Consider the following 21129-nt stretch of genomic DNA (forward strand, 5'->3'; position numbering starts at 1 on the left):
GGTCATCATAGTCAAAGGAGCTTGCAAAGAAAAGTGTCTGGACTTCTTTAAGTTACTTGAAGACGTTTCACCTCTCATCCGAGAAGCTTCTTCAGTTCTAAGGTCAAATGGTGGAGAGTCCCAGATATAAACCTAGTGGGAGTATCCCCCCACAGAGGGACAAAAGGACCCCCTGATGATCCTCTAATCGCCTGAGCCAAGGTGTGGAACTGGGTGTGGGTCCCAATCAGCCAGAGTTTCGGGTGAGCTCATTGTGAAACCTGGCAGAGAGTTGGCCTCTGTTCAAAGATGGTCGCTCACAGTGGACATAGATGGCTTCTTTCTGTCCACTGTGAGCGACCATCTTTGAACAGAGGTGGTGGTTTACGACACCAACTCTCTGCCATCTATAATCCAGTTTTGAGATCCCTTCCCAGACGCCTTAACGCCCACTCACATCCTGGGCCATCTGACCTCAGGAATTCGCATGATAAGGTGGGGCCAGGTTTCACAATGAGCTCACCCGAAACTCTGGCTGATTGGGACCCACACCCAGTTCCACACCTTGGCTCAGGCGATTAGAGGATCATCAGGGGGTCCTTTTGTCCCTCTGTGGGGGGACACTCCCACTAGGTTTATATCTGGGACTCTCTGCCATTTGACCTTAGAACTGAAGAAGCTTCTCGGATGAGAGGTGAAACGTCTTCAAGTAACTTAAAGAAGTCCAGACGCTTTTCTTTGCAAGCTCCTTTGAAAACAAACCAAACCCCCCCCAGAAAAACCTTAAACATTAAAAATGTCTGAACCTTTTTGTGTTGACTGTGACATATATTGTATTTATAGCTTACGGCACAGAAGACATAATTCAATTCATTTTTAAGCCCTAAATCCAAGCTGGCAGCTGGTTCCACATAAGAGGGACCTGGAAGCTTCCGATTCTACTTTTAAATATTGGAAATTGAGAATCACAAGTAAGCCCGCGGTCTGACAGCGAAGTGCTCTATTGAGGTGACACGGTACTATGAGGTCTTAAAGATAAGATGGAACCTGATTATTCAAGGCCTTGTATATAAAGAGGAGGATTTGAAGAGTAGCCAGTGTGGCATAAATATACTCTCTTTCGCTGAGGCGTTTAGACTGAAGACAAAGTCGAGCCAAAGTCCTTTAGAGGCAGGCACAAATCACTGATTTAGTGGTCATTAAAATATGTTCAGAATTTGCAAATTGATTGTGATTCATCCCATAAGTCACGACACACTACTCTCCTCTATATAAGCTGCCTTTATAGATTTGATGTATCAGTGTCTGTATTGCCTAGTATTTCCTTGGTATCAGATTGATACCAACATTTTTAGTATTGAACAGCATTTATTGTGTGTTTTTACATTACACACCCTTTCCCACTGTCTTTTTACGACTCTGTAACCAATTAACCATTAGTTGTTATTGACCTTTGGTTTACTTTCACAATGCGTCGTTTGTCCAGTCTCCCTCCACTCACCTCCAATCAGTCGCAATAATGGCTGTTCCTCTCTGAGCCTGGTTCTGATGAAGGTTTCTTCCTATTAAAAAGGAGTTTTTCCTTCCCACTGTCACCAAGTGCTTGTTTACAGGGTTTTGTGTTCAGTGTTCTGATTGTTGGGGGTTTTCTCTTATTACCTTAGAGCATAGGTGTCAAACTCTGGGCCGCGGGCCAAATTTGGCCCGCAGCCTAATTACATTTGGCCCGCAAAACCATACCAAATTATTATTAGAGCTGGCCTACTGGTATTATACAGCTAATATATATATTGTTTAGTATTAAGCTTTGCTTGTTCCATATTCAGTTTTTCAGCAAAACCTGTTTGAGTCCATAAGAAAAGATTCATTCTTAAATCTGGAGGAAGATTTTTTTTTTAAATAAATATTAATGTTAGCCCGTGACCTTGTTCCAGTTTTGAATTTTGGCCCACTGTGTATTTGAGTTTGACACCCCTGCCTTAGAGTTTTTAACCCACAGTATAAATTGCTTTGAGGCGATTGTTGTTGTGATTTGGTGCTTTATGAATAAAACTGAATTGTAAAAAAAACTCCAAACCATCTTTGGACTGTGCATTGTAAGGCTTGTTTTTTTGTTCTTTTTGTCTGTGTCAGTTTACACAAAATGCAGACTTAGTTGGACATTGAACATAGTAGCATCTGTGGTTTATATTATGTCCCCCAGAATGAGTACAAAGGTCACCCGAGCTGCTGCAGCCGCCCTCATAATGCTGTGTGAATGACTCCACTAATGACACCAGATAGCAATTCAGCAGCAATTTCCCCAATCTGGTGAAAAACAAACAACAGCCACAGAGCTCGTTTCCAAAATCAATCTTTGCATTTAATTGAGCGCTTTAGAAGCTTAACAGTAAACAAGAAAAATGTACACTGGTACACATATTTCAGAAGGACAAAAAATATGAATTCTTGATAAATATATTTGGTATTTCTGTTGCTTTAAATAAAGGAACCATATCAAAGTCTGACTTCATGCACACCACGGCACTCACACACACTGAACTCGACTGATAAAAAAAACTTCACGTATTTCCGTGTCTGTTTTAGGCTACTATATTACTGGTGCCGGTAGGCCTGCACAGCTTACATTAAATGTACCATACATAGAAATATTAATGTAGCAAGTAAAAGGCACTCAGAGAAAAGCTTGGACATGCCAGTAAACTCAAAGCAAATTGACCACAACCACGTAAAGCAACTGGATAGTTTCATTCCAAAACCACAACGTTTTTATTTAAAATCAGATCTTTTTACATAACGTAAAAAAACCCTCCATCTTAAAAGTTGTAACTGATTATGTGCTTGGTTTTAATTACAAATGTATCCTTGTCTGGGTTGGTTACTTGGGATGAAACAATCACAGTTTGCAATCACTGCAACATAGCTGAAAACACTACAACCACACTGCCAGCTGAAACCAAAAAAACCCAACTGTTGGCTAGTGCCTCAGATAGATGCGCACTGTACTGTGTCTCTAAATCTGTCTTACTCAAAATAGAGTGTACATAAACAATATAAATAATCTTTACACTCTGTACAACGATATTCGTAAGACACTCACTGTTGGAGGTACATTCAGAAATGAGGCTACACTCTCAGTTAGTACCTACAGCATTTATGATATGTAACTCAGAGGAATAGTCGACATAGGAACAGATATGCGTGCACACAGCTGAATGCTTCTACAAAGCAAGGATTATCTTCGCTTTTATAAGCCAGCTGTGAAATAAGCTCACGAAACTGGACAGTTGACACAGAGCGGGATGGAGGCAGACAAGGAAGGGGGCGGGGGGCGGGGGAACAAATCATTAGTTGTAGCTTTAGCGTGCACACAACCAACATGGTACACATATGCACTTGTACAACTGCTGCTCCGAGTAACTCCATGCAAAAGTTGGAGATGATCATTTTCAGTTAAGTACATTAACAGCTACAGCCGACACAGAGCTGCTGGGTTTTCTGCACACTTCCTGCTGCTCAGAACCATGAACTACTACACCTATTGTGGTCAGCTTACTGCTACAGCTTGGCCCTAAGACGGAGAAGGATTTTTGCTATTGTTTTGGCGAAATGAGTGATCTAGTCAAAGCAGAAAATGTTTCCCTCCCCAAAAAAAGAACAATGTTCAGGACAGGTTCCGTGCGACATACACCACCGCGCGGCTCGTCTTATCACTGAGGAACAAGGTAAATTTGTTTAAGCCTGTCCTCTGGGATCTAGTAGCTAATATGAAGAGCAGTATAACCCCCTTTCTTTGAGAGTGTAAGAATGGAAGATACATAAAGGAAAGAACTGATTTCCCCCTCACCGCAACCACCTAAATGCCCAGCAGCGCCGAATTTGCTCGGTTCAGCGGGAGTCATGGAATAGAGGAATCGGGCCAGCGAGCCTGAAGCTGTTATACACCAGTCTGTATGATATGCATGTAATGCGATTCCTTGACATAGTGTAAAAATATGGACTATATATAAGCAGTGGGCGTAGTATCACGTCACAAGCAAGGTGTACATGTGACTGAGAAACAAAGGCCTCTGCATGGATCAATCACACGGTTGTCCATGTGTTTTACACTAAACTTTGAAGTTATCCCTACAGTTGGGCTTCTTTATGTCACAGGATCAGGTACCCCCTGCTGGTCATGAGAAAAAAATGTAAGTTCACAGATTGGCTACGTCCTTCTTTCTTATGATCTATGATAAGTCCGAAAGTGCTGACTGAATGCAGGTTTGACCACACCACTACCTCCAAAAAGATTAGCACTTTATGGCGTAGTGATTTCTATTGATCTGTCATAACTGGAATTTTTGCCCCTGCGAAACAAATCTTTATTGCAGTGAGCATTTAGGACTGGTGACAGCAGAATGGAATGCAGAGAGAGAGATATGAAGAACACGCTGACTATGCTATTTAGCTTGCTTAATTTCATGTAATGAGCGTGCTTTGGGATGAATTCTCGCCTCTTCCTCAGATGCGACCCCTCACTGACTCCCCGGCCCTTTCACCTAACGAGTCGTCGAACCAGAGCCGCTGGAGACCGAGCGTACGTGCCAAAAGGGCAGCTCTGTTGTGGCAAGGGGAAATCATGCTTCATTTACAAGTGCAGTTCTCGTTCAGTAATCCAATAATAAAAATTGTTGTCTCTTTGTAAACTAATTGAATGGGTGGGGGTTGAACTGATGCGCATGGCCACATATGTCAGATCAGATCGCTTGTTTGATACTCTTGCTCTACCGTATCCAGAAAGGCTCGTCTGGTCACTGTTAACTCCCCTGTCCCACACAATCACACCTCTTTTTATCCAGTAACCTGCAGCAGAGGGATTCAGAGGTATTAAGTACTGTAGCTATCCCTGAGGTGCCTATCTCTCATGCATTTCCACAGCACAGCGGGGCCAGCCCTGGAGCAATGATCTGTAATGTGCTTCAGGCTCCGCTTTCATCCAGGTGGATCCATTACTGGACTGAACAGAAGAGTGGAGAGGGGGGGTTTGTATGGAGTGTGCAATGTGTATTCTACCCTGTGTATCTGGTCATGATGATGGTTCCTTTGCTAGAAGGTTTTCTAAAGTTTAAGGTGTTACAAAGTTTACCTGGCAGAAATACTAACAATGACATCCAACTTTTTTCAGTCTTTTCAAGTTCAGGCCCTACAACTTCTTGTCTTTTTCTTTTTTAGTTGCCCTTCTCATTCAAAAAGTCCAACTCCGACTGCTCTGTCCCCTCTGGAATACATCAGCCTGAACAACGCCCTCCATCACAAAGTGCCCTGATCAGCAATGAAGAATCCACCTTCTTTCTTTTTCCTCCTCCTCAGTCTGTGGGCCCTCCAGCAGACTGCTGCCACAAGCAACATCATGACGCCGACACACAGCAGCGCCACGGACACTACTTTGGTCTGGAGCAACGTGTTAAAGGTAAACGTCACCCCAGTTCCTGCCATGCCGATCACCAGAGATATCACGCCGAACGGGAACACGCAGCGGTACCAGGACTTCTCTGTCCCGCCTGTAGCTTGGGCGAGCCTCTCCAGCGTTGGGAGAGACTCTGGAGGTTTGGCCGAACACCTTCCGACACTTCCCTCCATCTCCCCTCCTTCGCCACAGCCGTTCAAACCCTGGTTCTCAGAGTCCTGGGGCAAGTTGTTGGCCTCGCTGCTGTTGCCGCAGTCCAGGTCCGGATGAAGGACCGAGGCTGGGGGCTGGCGGCCCGAGGAGCAGCCCATCTCAGAGCTGCCGTCCTTGAGTGACGAAGCGCGAAAAGCTGCCCGTCGACAGCGGGGGTCCTCTTTGAGTACGTTTGATGATTGCTGCTGCCGTTTATGATGCTACAGGGGGTTTCTCTGAAGCTGCTTCGAGTGCTGTCAATGACAGAGAGGTTGCTGCTACTGGTCTTGTTGTTGTTGCTCTCAGTACTTAACGCCAGCATGTGCCTGCAACTGGAGACACAGAGAGAAGACCTGAAAATAGAAAGCAGGAGATGGGGGGGAAAGAAGAAAAAATAGGGCAAGACAGAGAAGAAAACACAACTACTGAGCAAACATTCCAAGAGGGCTGGAGACATTCACAAGAAAAGGATGGAAAGAAAGGAAAAATAAAGCCAACACATGAGACAGATCTGCTACAGAGAGGAGGCACTTACCCGGTATTTTCAGTATCCATCAATGAGTGAATGTTTTCAGTGCAGCCTTGTCTCCTGAGCGGCTCGCAGCAGCAGCAGCACCACAGTGTTGTGATGCCGATGTTCATAGGGTTATATAATGACAGAGGAGAGGAGGTGGAGCCTGTGGGACGTGGTCAATGGGATGCAAGCATCTGATTGGCTCCCCTGGCAGAGTGATTCAGGGAGGAGGGGCTGAGATGAGGTTAACTGTTCAGCGGTCTCATTCACTGATCTTAATTCATTATTTAGTGTGACATGGAATTTGAGATACCCCTTAAAGGCACTGCAGTTTTTCATTATGGGCAGAATATAAATGACACTGATACAGAAACGAGAAAAAGATGCTGCTTGACAATGAAATCGGACCAAGAAATGTAATAGGCATGAATACTATGACACCACATCCCGCAGCTCTGTCCCTGCTGCTGTCACACATGTTATCAGGGTCAAGTGAAAATCTCCAGTGTCTCCAGCTGTGTTACAAGACAGTGCAAGATCCCAACACCAGGGGTGACAGTGGAATATAATTACAGTGAGATAGAAACCTTGTATCTGCAAAATGTCATCTTTCCAGCAAGAAAAGCGGGACTGCTAAAACTGAGATAATTCAGTTCTTAATAGTTTTAATCAAACCCATGAAGGTCACAGAGAAGCAAGACATGTAATTAGTAAAGATTGAACAGCAGCCAAATTTGTATTTTTTTTAAACAGCTATTCATAATTCAGAATTGAAGTGAAGACATTTTTTGCACAAAAGCATGATGGTTAACCTCGTTATGGTCATGTTTGTGTCACATTTCTCCAGCATGTATCTCTTATGCTGTTCAGAAAATGACAGTAGGATACAGCAGCAATGTTCCCTCTAATTTTTCATGTGTCTGAGCGAACGCACAAACTCACTGAGCGATTCCTTGGACCACTGTGAGCAACAGCAGACGTGTGCACTGTCGTCACGCCAGCATCAAATCCATCCAAGTTGGTGGTTTATTAAAATAATCAAATTACAGCATTTACATTTATGTTAGACTACTTTTAATTAAGTGCTTTAGCCGATTTACAATGAAAATTTTTAAAAATCTTGTTCATAACTTGAACTCCAATTTTGAAAACACAACTCTCTTTCTTTTTTTAAATTTCTTTTTTAATAAAGCTCTGACTTGTATTATGAGTATGAGTCTGTGGTCTGGGAGAGAGTCCTGTAACTCTCTGTCTGCAAAATACAGTATATAATGACCAATGTTGGGCAATTAATTATATAGTTACTTCTTCAAAAAAGTAACTGAGTTATGCAAACCACAACGTTTTTTGCTGCTGTTTACCTAAAAATGCAGCCAAGGCAAATTTTTAAATAAATTGCCATATTATTTTTTGATTGGTCGACATGGTACATTTTTCGACCAATAGGAAAGGGTGGGGGGTTTTTGGTTTTGTTTTTGCTCACAGGTGGAGAGTGCTTTTGAGCGTTTTCCTTATAACACTGCATTTTTACCGTTTCTTCACGCAGTAAATATACATATATATATATAAACAACGATAGTATTCAGGAAGAAAACCAAACATTGCATATATTTTTATCATAACTCCGATTTTACGTGGCCGATCAACACAATTTAAAAACTGGTATAAAGTCCACACGTTTTCCGTCAATTGTTCTGTCTGTCCTGTTCACATCTCCAATGGTTGTACACGTTGTCATTAACGTGGCTTCACTCCACATCAGCCACGCCGCTTTGCTAGCTAAAACACCGGTGTCCGCACATAAGGACGCCGTCATAGCCTGTCAACGACGTTGACTAGCTGTGTATATATACGAATGTGGATCGCATCATTGGCTGGACTATGGGATAAGGTGGCATCGTTCTAATCCCATACTGGAGCAGCCAGTCACTTACTGACTAACACTGCAAAACAGAATTATTACCGTGCCAGCAGTGCACAATTGCGCACGTGCGCAGTTCAGAGGGAACATTGCACAGGAGCCAATTGTTAGCAAGTTTCCCTACGAATAACTTGTGTTACATAATAGATTGCTACTTTATCAATGTCCGTGTGTGTGTGTGTGTGTGTGCACTGATCTGTATATTCCATAGTTATCTGCTTTCTCAAGGCACTGAAATGTTCCAATCTGCTGCATCTGCTGTAATTAGCCCGAGCCCAATTTTGGTCAGTATCTCATGGGCACAGTTCCTTTGGAGGCAGATTAACTCTCATTGGGTGAATTTAACTGCAAATTTCCTATTAACAAGGGCCTATAAAAATAGTAAAGAGTCACAGCGTTTAATATTCAAACTGAAACTGGCTGGATGAATACTGAATCCGTGCTCCCTCACTAACTCATTAATAGGAGTGATGTCAAAAGCATTGAGCTGCACCGTGGGCTGCAGGCCATAGCTGTTTGTCACCATCACTCACCCTGAAATGACACTAAAATAACAAAAATGAGAACAGCAAATGGATGAAATCCCACACTTTCATTCACAAAACAGGCAAAGATGTGTGTGTATGTTTAAAAATCTGGCCTTGAGAGCATGTGCTCCTTGTGTGCCGTTTGCGACAAAAAAGCCTGAAGATCCTTGTGTTTAATAAGAAGGGGGCCTTTTTACCTTCACAGCCAAACATTTTTAGTTGCAGGAACAACCGTTGAGGTGAATAGCATTAATGGTGGCTAAGTTTCTATCAAAGGGTGTTTTATCTTCTTTATCTTCTTGCACACCAGCAAGAAGACTCTGAAAGTAGCATGACAAAACACAGCGCAAGTCATTATTAATGAATGATTATTGGCTCCTGTGTGTTCTTTGCTATGATACGTTGCTTTGTGTCCATGCAGCTCATAGCACTAAGTTAATAAATAGTAAGCAAATAAATAGATCTGGCCAATCAGACCACTGCGCTTGGCAACAAGTGCACTTGCAGCTTAAAACATGTACATCACCTGATTATATAATGCTACGAAAAGAGTAAAATGATAATAAAGTCGTGATACAGCTTTAACTCCTGGATCTGCCTGCTGCTGCCTTCGCTTGATGTCAACTTAATTTTTTCCCCAGTGTGTTTTCGTGGGACAAATTTTTGCAAAGACCAATGCTTTCGGTGTGTAATGGCTTTCAATTGTAACTGTTGCTAGCAATGAGCAATTGTTAGTTGTTTAAATATTATTCAAAGTTTGTGAATAGTTTTGCCACATGTAATGATCATAGATAGCTTTCATGAAAAAAACTTTTTAGCTAAGATTTATAAAACAGATCATTTTTTATTCGGTAAGACCCAAAATGAGTGACTAACACGAGGAACCCATGAGCTAAGTGTTAAAAGAGATCAAGTCAGAAAACAGTTTTTCCAGTACATTTTTATAGGCCTCAGAGTGTTGGATTTTTTTATTGCTTTATTTTGTGTAACCACAGCTATCGCCATCTGGTGGCCAACAGTGAGATACGGAAGAGGATTAGGGCCACTGGAAAAAAAAAAGTGGGCACGTCTTTTGTTTTCTTCTTTTCCTGAATTCTGAGGAAAAAAGGCAGAATTCTGAGATTAAAGTCAGAATTCTGACTTTAATCTCAGAATTCTGACTTTAATCTCAGAATTCTGACTTTAATCTCAGAATTCCAACTTTTTTCTCAGAATTCTGACTTTAATCTCAGAATTCTGACTTTAATCTCAGAATTCTGACTTTTTTCTCAGAATTCTGAGATTAAAGTCAGAATTCTGAGATTAAAGTCAGAATTCTGAGATTAAAGTCAGAATTCTGACTTTTTTCTCAGATTTTTTTCCAGTGGCCCTAATCCTCTTCCGTAGAGAGAAGGCAGGTTTTAAGATGCTTCTGTATTGACTTAATTTTTCCACTTTTTATTCTGTGTACGTTTAGCTGATAACTTGGCATTATAAAAAAATAAATAAAAATAAAACATCAAAATCAAGAAGGCAGAAGAGAAGGCAGAGACAGAAGGTCAAGAGCCAAGAGACAGGTAAGGAAAAGAATTATCAAAATAAAACAGGAAGATAATGGAAAAGACAAAACAGTGACAAGGCAGCTAGGAAGATAAGAACATTAGGAACATGAAAGTCTAAACAGCTAAAGGCTGAAAAAAAGAGTATATATGCAAGGCCCTGTGTTTTCATCATGAAACCCAAAAGTCATTTGTGAAACATTAAAATAATTTATATTAACAGAAACATCACGGCATGTTACACTCCAATTTTTGACAAGTTGAACAGCTCAACAACTGAACAACAATGATAAATCATCTTTCAAACAACAACTGATGATAACAGTGTGTGTATATAGCCTCGCCTATTCATTGTGCTTTTTACTAAGGCAAGAAACAGGTATCCTGTTTGCCTATTTGTTTGCTTTCTGTTTTTTGTTTCTGTTTTTGTTAGAGAGATAATATCTAGATAAGCAGACATTTATCTAGCCTGAAGGTAAGGCAACCAAGCTCATAAACAACCCCCAGGTGTTGAAAAAGACAAGAAAACCCATTCTACAACCAAAAAAAGAAAAATCACCATGTTTAATGGGCCTTGTCTGATACTTGTTACACCGGATCCCCTCAGACACTGCCAAGTCTGTTTTTGTATCACAGTCAGAGAGAAGCCTTTACGTAGAAACGTAACCCGCTTAATTTGGAGATAGATCACTTGAGAAAGGCGCAGGCAGCCAAGGTGCCGTTACCTTATTTGTGTGGTGCACATTGTTGTTTCTATTTGAGGAAGACGCTCAGTCTAATAACAGAATCCTTCAATAAAGGAACAGTATGAGTGTTTAAACAGACATGGGGAGAAAAAGAATAAAGGGTGGGAGCTGGAGGCGGGGGATGAATGGATGAGAGCTATAGAAAGATCTTACATGCTACTGTCCGCTGCGCTGTCGTCACCCGTTCACGCTCTGCAACAATGAGGAGCTTTGTGCCGAAGATAGGCACGAAGAGACACACATACCTACACAGGCACACACACAAAACCACCCACTATGCACACACACAGATCGAGATCCCTTATGGGTCAGTGGAGCCGATGATTGTTTATCAGGAGGTGAGAACAAAGAGATAAGTGGTTAAAAAAAAAAAAAAAGTAGGAAATGTTGCTTCCATGTGTTGCTGCACAGCTGATCCAGCGCATGGCAGTGTTTTTACAGACCTTTACAGACTGTTTTTTCTTCAGTTTAGGGTTGGGAACCAAAAGTTAAGCATTCCCAATTTCATGTAATGTATCAGATAAGATGTTTAGCAAGATGTTTAAAGGAGGCATGTAAGTCATTTTTTAATGATTTCACATTTCTCTACAGTCTAACAAAGAACACTTTTTAAATACACACATACACACACACATATATACACACACACACACACACACATATATACACACACACACACACACACACATATATACACACACACACACACACACATATACACACACACACACACACACACATATATACACACGGGGGAGCCGCCGAAGCGCGGCGCGAAACGTCCACTCTCCGCGGCAGATGCTCCGGTGCATGGGAGGTAGCAGGTGGGTGAATGCGGCGTCTCCGAGGCCCGCCCAGAGCCAAGCGAGTGCCCTCGAAGACGTGCTCTCGCTCCGCGAAGAGCCGCTGTCTCTCCTTGAGCTTTTCCGCCCACAAGGAGAGCGCTGCCTCCTGCCGCTCAAAAAGGTCCGAGTCCGCTGGGTTCCAGTCGTGTCTTCGTGGCACGGGTCGTGTCATTCTGTCAGGCGTGGTGTGGAGGCGAGGAAGAAGGAACCCAAACGCAGGACTCACAGGTGGGTGAAGACTGGTGTTTATTGTGATGGCGTGAGCAAACAGAACAGAGGTAGGAAATGGCTGGCTGGCTGGCTGGAAGACTGACTGACTGACTGAATGAATGAATGAATGAATGAATGAATGAATGAATGAATGAATGAATGAAGGACGAACGGACTGAGTGGCTGGCTGGTGGAAACGACGACATAACATCAACATCAATGACACGACAAAGAACGAGTAGAAACAGAAGACTTAAATACACAGACTGATGAGGATGATAATGAGAGACCGGTGAGTACACAGCTGAACATAATCTAGCTAATGGCACGAGACGAGCTGACACAGGAACAAACAGGAAGTGAAACAGGCAGTGGCAAAATAAACTGAACATGAACAAAACCGAAAGCACTGGGTCGATGACCCAGGAACCCTGACACCTTTTGACTGTAGGCCAAGCTTTTTAATTGATAATTTTATTTTTAATTTTTTAATTGATAATCATCCACAAATGATTAGGTAAACGTTGGCATTGTCTGCTGAATGAACGGCAGTCATGAGACTTTTAATGTGGATTGGACACCAATGAACCACCAGTGATTAAATTAACTGGTGATAACACTGGTCATCTCCACAAAACTGCAACATTCTACCTGAAGATCCTTTATCTGTATATTATGACATAGACTACCCACCTTTCCTTGCTAATGGTCGACTGGCAACTGTGTCTCCCTGTCGTACAATATGACCCACCACCAATAAACACAGGAACAGCTTGAGAGTAAGAGGAGCTGAAACCGCCTACATACTCCACATATTCCAATCCAATTGAGTATCCATAGGATGGCCCTGAACAAGCCCAGCACATGGATGCCCTACTCCAAAAGACAAATTCATCAGCTGCCAATGCCACACGCAGCCATCTCCCAAGGGCTCATGACAGAGCATGAGTCAGAGTTGTTTTGCCAGCATAAAGTCTCACAAGTGCTAGGCAGGTTTTTTTTTTTATGTTGGGCCTGATTAATGTATGTGTATATCCACATGCCTATGTGCCTTTTTATGTGGTCTCACCCGGGTCAGCATATTTTTTCGTGTCTTTTTCTCCCACTCGTTTAGTAACAGCATAGAAAAACCTGTATACCTGCAGTGGGCTTGTACATGGCCCAGGGCCTTCCAGAAGGACAGGATATTTGGTGAGGTGCTGAGATAGGCCTTGGCAGGTTGAATGTTAGCTTGACGTTCATGCTGTCAAGCCCATCTGGCAGCAACCGGTGCCAAACCATGTCCTGTCAGCCTTGCTTATGCTGCCATCCACCCACATCCTTATGAACGCTTTCAGGATGTCCACTTCTCCACTTGTTCTGCTGTACCTTTTCCAAAGTAAAATGCCAGTGTGGTTAGAGAGCATGGCTAAAAGAAAAGCTAAATGTGGAATGCTTAAATACCAAGATAACTGTAAATACAAATGAACTTTTTAATATGTTGTAAATTGTACTTTGTCTTTTAAAGATATATGTTCTTAAAACAGTGACTGCAGGGAACAAATAAAGTCTGTGGTTAATATTGTTTCCAGTGTGTGCTTGGTATCGTAAGATGTAATTACGATTTAAAGGCGACAGTATGGTGCTTTGGAACACAACAAACTATTGCTTTTGCAGTTTTCTAGAACCAGAAGTTACGATATTTAGTTGGAAATATGTTGATTGTTTGTTTTCTCTTCTGGTTTTTTATCTCCATACAGGTGATTTTTTTTTTCTTCCCCCCTTTCTCACCATCTCTTCTACCCTCTATTTTTCTTTCTCTCCCTCTCTTTCTTTCATTCTTTCTCCCTTTAAAAAACGAAAATAAAATAAATACATAATTATAATAAAGGTCAATCAAATGGACCAATATGGCAAGGCCATGATGATCCACTTGGTAAAGTAAATCCGCTTGACATCTTTCTTGGCCTTCAGACAACAATTCTGATGGCTAAAGATCCAAATGGGACAGGCAATAAATAAATAAATATGGAATGGTAAGTTTTGCACTACAAAACCAGCTTTGTCTGCAAGCTTGGTTTGGAGGTTTGGTTAACAAGCTGCATCTACGGGGCAGATATCTGCAAAATAGCTTTTACTGATTCTGGACTTTCTCTAACCAAAACTGAAACACAAATGTCTCGCCACACAGACCATCAATGCCACATAATATTAGTTAGATAATTCCAATACAATACTCCCAAGGGCATCAACAACACAAAGAAAATAGAAGGGTCTAGTTTAGCAATCAGTGCAAATGAGTCCTAGCAGTCACTGACTGGCTCTGTGTCTGGACATTAGAGTTGGGTGGATCAATCCAAGCATCGATACCAATGCTGGTATTAGTATTGAATTGATAGTAGTGCGTTAGGATCAATACGTTTTTCTATGTAGCCCAGTTAATTGGGTAGTTATTTTCTTGGAAATGAAAAAATATACCCTAAACCAGCGGTCAGCAACCTTTAAGACCCAAAGAGCCACTTGGACCCGGTTTCCACGCAAAAGAAAACACTGTTCAATTCAATTTTCAATTTCAATTCAATTTTATTTATATAGCGCCAAATCACAACAAAAGTCGCCTCAAGGCGCTTCATAGATACAGAGAAAAACCCAACAATCATATGACCCCCTATGAGCAAGCACTTTGGCGACAGTGGGAAGGAAAAACTCCCTTTTAACAGGAAGAAACCTCCGGCAGAACCAGGCTCAGGGAGGGGCGGGGCCATCTGCTGCGACCGGTTGGGGTGAGAGAAGGAAGACAGGATAAAAGACTGGTGATAACAGCCGCTTTTTGACATCTAAAATGAAGTATATATTGTTTTTTAACTTTATGCTTTGTGTGAACAACTAAGGTGTGTTGCTTATGAAATCCATGAAGTGCTACAGAGAAAATTACATTTTATTTATGTTATTAACACATTTTGAACTCTTAAAGAAATATAACAAAAGGAAAGACACCAACCTGAACTAAAATGATCCATGTAGCAAACAAAAACTGTTGTGAGTCGCCACCCTCGTATTGCCTTTGGACTTTTGGAGCCTTGACCTGACATTTAAAAAAATAATTGGAAAAAAGCAATATGCTGCTAAAAAATGAAAACTAGATATTTGCAAAATTCTGCCTAAATATGTATTTTACTAGGTTAATGTGTGTGGCGGGGCATCGTCTGCAATGCCGCTGCAGGGGAGGCGGACGCACCTGAGCGACACCCGCAATCACGCCTCGCCGCCTTAACGTCTGTGCTCTCTCTGCTGTTGTGTTGGTGTGTGTCGGGTTGTGAGCTGAAATGCTACAGCCGGCTGTATAAGTACAGCAACCGTGTGTGAAAAGCGGTCAATAAAGAGATGCTGAAAAGCAGCGGGTCTGCCCTGGTATGTTTACAATGTGACTTCCGCTCCCGAACCTCTGCGCACAGCGTCGGCAAATCGGGGCTGTACGAAGTCACTTTCATCTTTACGCAGGACTGTAAGCTGTCATCTGTGAGGCGTGAGCGGTGTTTGTTTTTAACATAGTTCACGATGGAGAACAGCTGCTGACATAATGTGGATCCGAAGATCCATAATTGGCCTACCTGGGGTTGAAAGTCTCGATAAATGCACGGCATTTCGGCGGGTACACCGGCTTCCGCGAGTCTGACGCTTATTTTGAGCGATGAAAAAATAATAAAATATAATTTTATTTTTATATTTCAATATCACAATAATCTTCCAATTTAGAAGTACAAGTTAAAAAGGAACTCAGCTAAATACTTTCCCAAACCACGCGGAGCCGCACTATAAGGACTAAAGACCTGAATGCGGCTGCGGAGCCGCAGGTTGCCGAAACCTTTTTGGCTTTAGCTATGAAAAAGAAGCATACACTTCCATGCTGACTTATCACCACTGCCATTGCTTTGGCAATGCACACCTGTGACTTTGCAAAGCTGCTAAAGACACACTGAAGACAAAGGTGTGTTTGGTTGTTAAATTCCAATTTCAGTTCCCTACATCCACCACAAGCACCTCCTGTCTGCTACACTGCACTGTGGAGCGCTCCATTCCTTCAAAAACAAACACTGCCTCTGATTGCAATCCAGCTAGTGATTGCATTTCAGCATAATTGAGAAAGCGCAGCACAGACAAGACAAATTTTCACTGCTTATTTTTCAGCAAGAATCCTGTTCAGCTTCAGTGTATTGGGGTCAAGGCAACAAAGATTCTTGGCACATATATAACTGTTAACCTTGGCAAAAAAAAAAAACCCTGCATCACTAGAAACCACTAAAGGTAAGTGGGGCAATTCTTTGAATATAAAAATAAAAAGAATTTAATGTACTACTCTAGTAGACTAAAAACCATTACTAATTCTTCATGCTTTATGATGCCTTGTTAGCAGAGTGAGCCACATTTGCATACTCGTACTAAATATTCTTGCACAACAGGCTCTGTAATGTAGGAAGCACCACCTACAGAAACTTCAGCTATAAATCAGATGAAAAGAGCATCACAATAATGCCCACACAAAAGTGTGAAGTGCATGAAAACAGTGGTCCCAAAGATGGAAAAATAAAACATAAAGCAGCCACAGATTACCTCTTTAAACCTTGTCTGAACTTGCCTCCTCTGGTTACCCACCCAAACACCACCCATGGGAACAACAGTTCTTTGAAGTCCCACCACCTCCACAATTCACATCAGTGAGGCTAACTTTGGTGTTTGAGTTTTAGAAAGTAAAATTACTAAAAAGGAAAAAGAGGGAATGAAGAAATCGAAGAAACCCTGGGAAGCTTTAAAAAAAAGCAATTTAGCAAAGTAATTAGACATAAATTAAGTCGGAAAAAAGAGAAAATTGCAACACTTAGAGAATGAAGACTGCATAAAAATAAAATGGAGACAGAAACAAAGATGAATAAACGAAGGCAGACTTTACACTGAATGACCCTGATGCAGAGGAGCTTAGTTTATTCAGATTTTAACAGGAGTAAGAGAAAAATGTGTCTATATGAAGCTTTTCAGAGTTTGTCATTAGTGTCAGTGAGCATGTTTTCTCAGAATCAGGTACTCTTGACATATGAGAAGATATTGAAATCACCAGCTGCTTAAAAACCACACAAAAGTCATCTTATTTTAAATATAGATTTTCACCAATTACATAATTTTGTAAATTCTAATTTACAGAAGCAGTCTCAGATTCCTTTGTACCCTTAGGGGTTGATCTGTAGTTAAACAAATTGGATTTACTGCTCCCTTGTCATGCTTCTCATAATCTCTAATTTCCCAGTTGACATGGTATAATTGCTGTATGTGCAATTCTAAACCTGCAAGACATCAGGGGTTACAAAAGTTGATTTGCAATTGCAATACTAAGCCTTTACATCAGACAGACGATAGAAAATGTTCTGCACACAACAGCTTACAGCTTTGGGCTGCAAACATCTGTGTACGCTAGATTTTTCTTCAAATCTTAATATAGTCTTAATATTTTAGGACTATTGTGCCAGTTCTGTCATTGTCCTTGTTGTTTGTAAGCTATAGATTGAAGAAATAAGTAGAAACATTTACCAAAACAGGGTTTTTTTTTAGGTTTTTCTTAATAAAAAACTATTGCCTTTGCTAATTTTTTTGTCATTTACTATCACAACGGAAAATATTTATATAAAACATGGCGTGACTGAAACAGAATTCCTTTAAGTCCAAAGCTTACAGAGTGTCATAAAGAGTGGTTTTAACAGTTTCCCCCCCTGCCCAGTTGTGGCCCTGTAAACTGCGGCTGTAAACATACAAAGCTCCTCCTATCTGCTGTTTAAATCTTTTGTTTGTGTAGGGCAGCCAATCAGAAAACAATTGTCTCAAAGGTAACGAAAAGTAGAGATGCACAAATCCAGCTTTTTTCCAGTTTCGATATGATACCTGCATCAGATTGTCTGTGGTAACAGCCAGCAAAGTTCTTGCTGTTAGCTACGCTTCCTTGGATTCAGCAGGTCATTTTCTGTTTTAGATTTTTATAGACTTATACTCTTCCTGAATAAAAGATGAGTCAGGAAGTAGTCTCTGTGGATTATGTTCATAGGCAACATTGTGATCTGTAGTGAGAGTAGGGAGCAGGTGGATGAGAGTCTGGAAAGGTGGATGTATGCAGAGAAGAGGGAGGAAATATCAGTATAAGCGAGACAGAATTTATGTATGTGAATTAGAGATGGACAGGTGGAAAAGTGAAGCTAGAAATAGTGAAAGTAGATGAGTAGAAGAGAGCGTAGGCAGTTTGGAGTTGGCTGAGATGAGTATCAGGTGATTTGTGACATAAAGACAACAGCAAGAGTGAAAGGGAAAGTTTATAAGATGAGAGCATGACCGGTTGTGATGTATGGTTTGGAGACGGTGGCACTGACAAAAACACAGGAATCCGAGCTGAAGACATTTCATTGGAAGTGACCAGCATGGATAAGATTAGAGATGCTAAGATGGTTTGGACATGTGCAGGAGAGGCATAGTGGATATACCGACAAAGGATGTTGAAGATGGACCTACCAGTTAAGACAGAAAGAGGAAGACCTCACAGGAAAGAGAGCAGCCAAAAGAAGATGAAGCAGAATATCTGCTCATCTGATCTGACAGACGATGTGTTTAACAGTTTTTATTCATAGAGGGATACATTCTATCAGATTTTGACAACTCAGACAATACTTATTATCAGGATCAATTACTGCTGGGCTGAGATACTTAATGATACCACATCCGTTTTGTGTGTGAACAGCCAGGCCCTTGTCAACTCCATTCACATCCACAGCAGATAGTTTCCTCCCCCTATAAATAGACCGATATCACATGTTCAAGAATAGTTGGAACTGAAATAATTTTTGTGTTCAGATTAAAATAGCTCTAAAAGCATGCACTGCTAGATGTAATCAGTTCAACTTTTAGACACTTGCAGCAGGGTGGTGAGAGGCTGAGTGAAGGAGATGGGAATACTGCGCTGCGTGCTGCTGGCTTCCAGACGCAGAGGAACAAGAAATGGAAAATAGCAGCTAAAGCTGGTGTTGGTTACACACCAGGGAAGAAAAAGTAAATTGCAAAGAGCAAAACCCAGCAGATTAATAATAAATAGCAAATTCGATTAAAAAAGAAAAGAAATAAGTAGGTATCGTGGTAGTGTAGGAATTTTAGGTGGGACCTTGGGGGTGCAGTCTCATTAAAAAAGGTCAATGTGCTCACTCAACACAACAATAAGAGGTGACTTTAAAAGGGAAGAATTTAAGTCATACAGTTTAGTAATGAAGACATTCAACATCCACGTCTGAAATAAAGTAAAAACTAAGTTCGTGGTTATGATTTGGTAGCAGCAGCTTTTGGGACCTGCAGTGAAACTAAGACTAAGGAAAACACTTAGCTGTGCCAACTGGCAATGGAGGCTGATAACAGCAAATGAATCTGTGCAAGTCAGACTTTGCGAAGTGCTTCTTCTGACTCTTTGGTGCTTAAAAGATGTTAAGCTTTAAACAACAGCTTTAAACTCATTTGAAAACTGCAAAACGAATAGAAATGGCTTAAGATCCTGCGCTTATAGTCAGGCAACCCAACTTTCACAGTCTGGTGATTTCATTAATCTACTTGAGAACCTTGAGCTTTGCATAGTAATGTTTTGTAATTCTGTAAATGTGCCTAGATTTTTCCTAAGCTCATAACACAGGCTAAACAATAAAATACATTAAGCCATGTTGTGATATGGCCTCTAAAGGGGTCTCAGTGAGTAGCTCGACTTCTATCAGACTGCCTCTTGCATCGTTGATTTAACTGTAAATTTAAAGGTGTTGCTCCTGTGCCACGTATCTTAGCTGAAAGCCTCTGTTTTGTGGACATGAGTACAAGTGCAACAGTTTAAATGGAAAAAATGTAGTTGATGTTTTCTGGTACTGACCCTTTGTACTGGAGTCTACAATAAGATCTGGCACATTGGTAATGGCAGGGCACTTGTAGAGATTTGACTACTGTGATAGGAAGCATCTGGTGAGGTTAAGCTCTAGCTTGAGGCACCTATTTGCAGTCCTGCAAACAAGCACGCAGAGACAGAGAGCTACGGGTCAGGCTAACCTAGAACAAGACTTGAAGGCAATCAAAGAGCTGCAGTGTCTAAAACTGTTTTTTGTGCCGCGGGGTAAACATGTTTTTTTGTTCTGTAAAGTCAGGCATTTTAACACCGACACTATGGGGAGCGCATTGCTTTTGGAGCTGCCTTCCTGTGGCTATTGCATTTGTTTTCCACTTTCACTCCGATTGCTAACTTGCCAAGACAAGAGTTTAATAACTCATATTATATTTGGGCAATTCCTCATAAAGGATTCACACCAAAGCCCCTTTGACAGTTTTGACCGACATTTTGAATCACACCTTGGTAAATGTGACTCACGTGATTACGGGGTGGGTCAGCAACTATTAGGCCACATCCAAGGGGACAGTCCCACTAGAGTAGGGTGTCAAACATACGGCGTATGTTTGACACATATAATTTGGCCCGTCGTTATGTTGGAGTCGAATCTTCAGCCCTGCTGCGATTCCATGCAGGCAGAAGCCGGACTTTATTTTGTTGGACACACCATGCGACCAACTAAAGTGATACCCGTATTTATTTTCAGCTGTTTTCCACTGTGGAGGATAAATGGTTCAAACTTGTCTGTTCTCCATAGCAGTAGTAAATGCATTAAAATACGCTTTTATGAAAACACTGAATAAAAAATAGTTTCATGTTTTATAAAGCAAAGCATGTTTTAATTTAGCAAACACATTAGCATACCTCCAGAGTTTTTTTTCCCAGATATCTCTTAAAAATACTATTTTTCTTTAATTGTAGAAATGTAAAGTTTTTGCTTGCAAAAGATGACGTCTTAGATCTTAGAATTTATATGATGCATAATATACGATGTATTACCACAACCTGGGAGGTTATTCTTTTGGTTCATGTCATTTTATTTGTAAATGCGATAATTTTTAAAAGTTTTGAATAAATACTGATAAAACTTTGCAGGGGCGTAGACTGACGTTATGTTAACAACCCAATAACATTTGGCTTACACCCACCAAGGTCTTCAAGGTCAACTTAATTATTTTTTGGTTGAAAACCAGCAAAAACCCTTATAACATAGAAACCATGATTCTTACAAGTTTGGTATGTATTGCCATCATATCAATAGAATATCATGTTATATTTGACCTCTGA

General features: G+C 41.2%; 1 protein-coding gene across 3 annotated transcripts; it reads right to left on the bottom strand.

Annotated features, from left to right (window-relative positions):
- Window positions 1-312: 312 nt before the first annotated feature.
- LOC146513153 (transmembrane protein 100-like) lies at window positions 313-6268 on the bottom strand. Of its 3 annotated transcripts, none has more exons than XR_014875778.1 (3): window positions 6156-6268; window positions 1958-5952; window positions 313-1638 (listed from the first exon to the last, which is right to left on the bottom strand). XR_014875778.1 is itself a non-coding variant. In XM_085170757.1 (2 exons), exon 2 carries the CDS (start codon window positions 5737-5739, stop codon window positions 5272-5274), a length of 468 nt encoding a protein of 155 aa, XP_085026883.1. In that variant the 5' UTR covers window positions 5740-5973; window positions 6156-6256; the 3' UTR covers window positions 1704-5271. The 3 variants fall into 3 exon arrangements, 1 of the variants encoding a protein (XP_085026883.1); XR_014875777.1 differs by having other exon boundaries at window positions 1958-5973; window positions 6156-6256; XM_085170757.1 differs by lacking the exon at window positions 313-1638 and having other exon boundaries at window positions 1704-5973; window positions 6156-6256.
- Between the last annotated feature and the right edge of the window lie 14861 nt (window positions 6269-21129).

The sequence above is a fragment of the Neolamprologus multifasciatus genome, chromosome 8 (genome assembly GCF_963576455.1).
Source record: "Neolamprologus multifasciatus chromosome 8, fNeoMul1.2, whole genome shotgun sequence".
NCBI lineage: Eukaryota > Metazoa > Chordata > Actinopteri > Cichliformes > Cichlidae > Neolamprologus > Neolamprologus multifasciatus.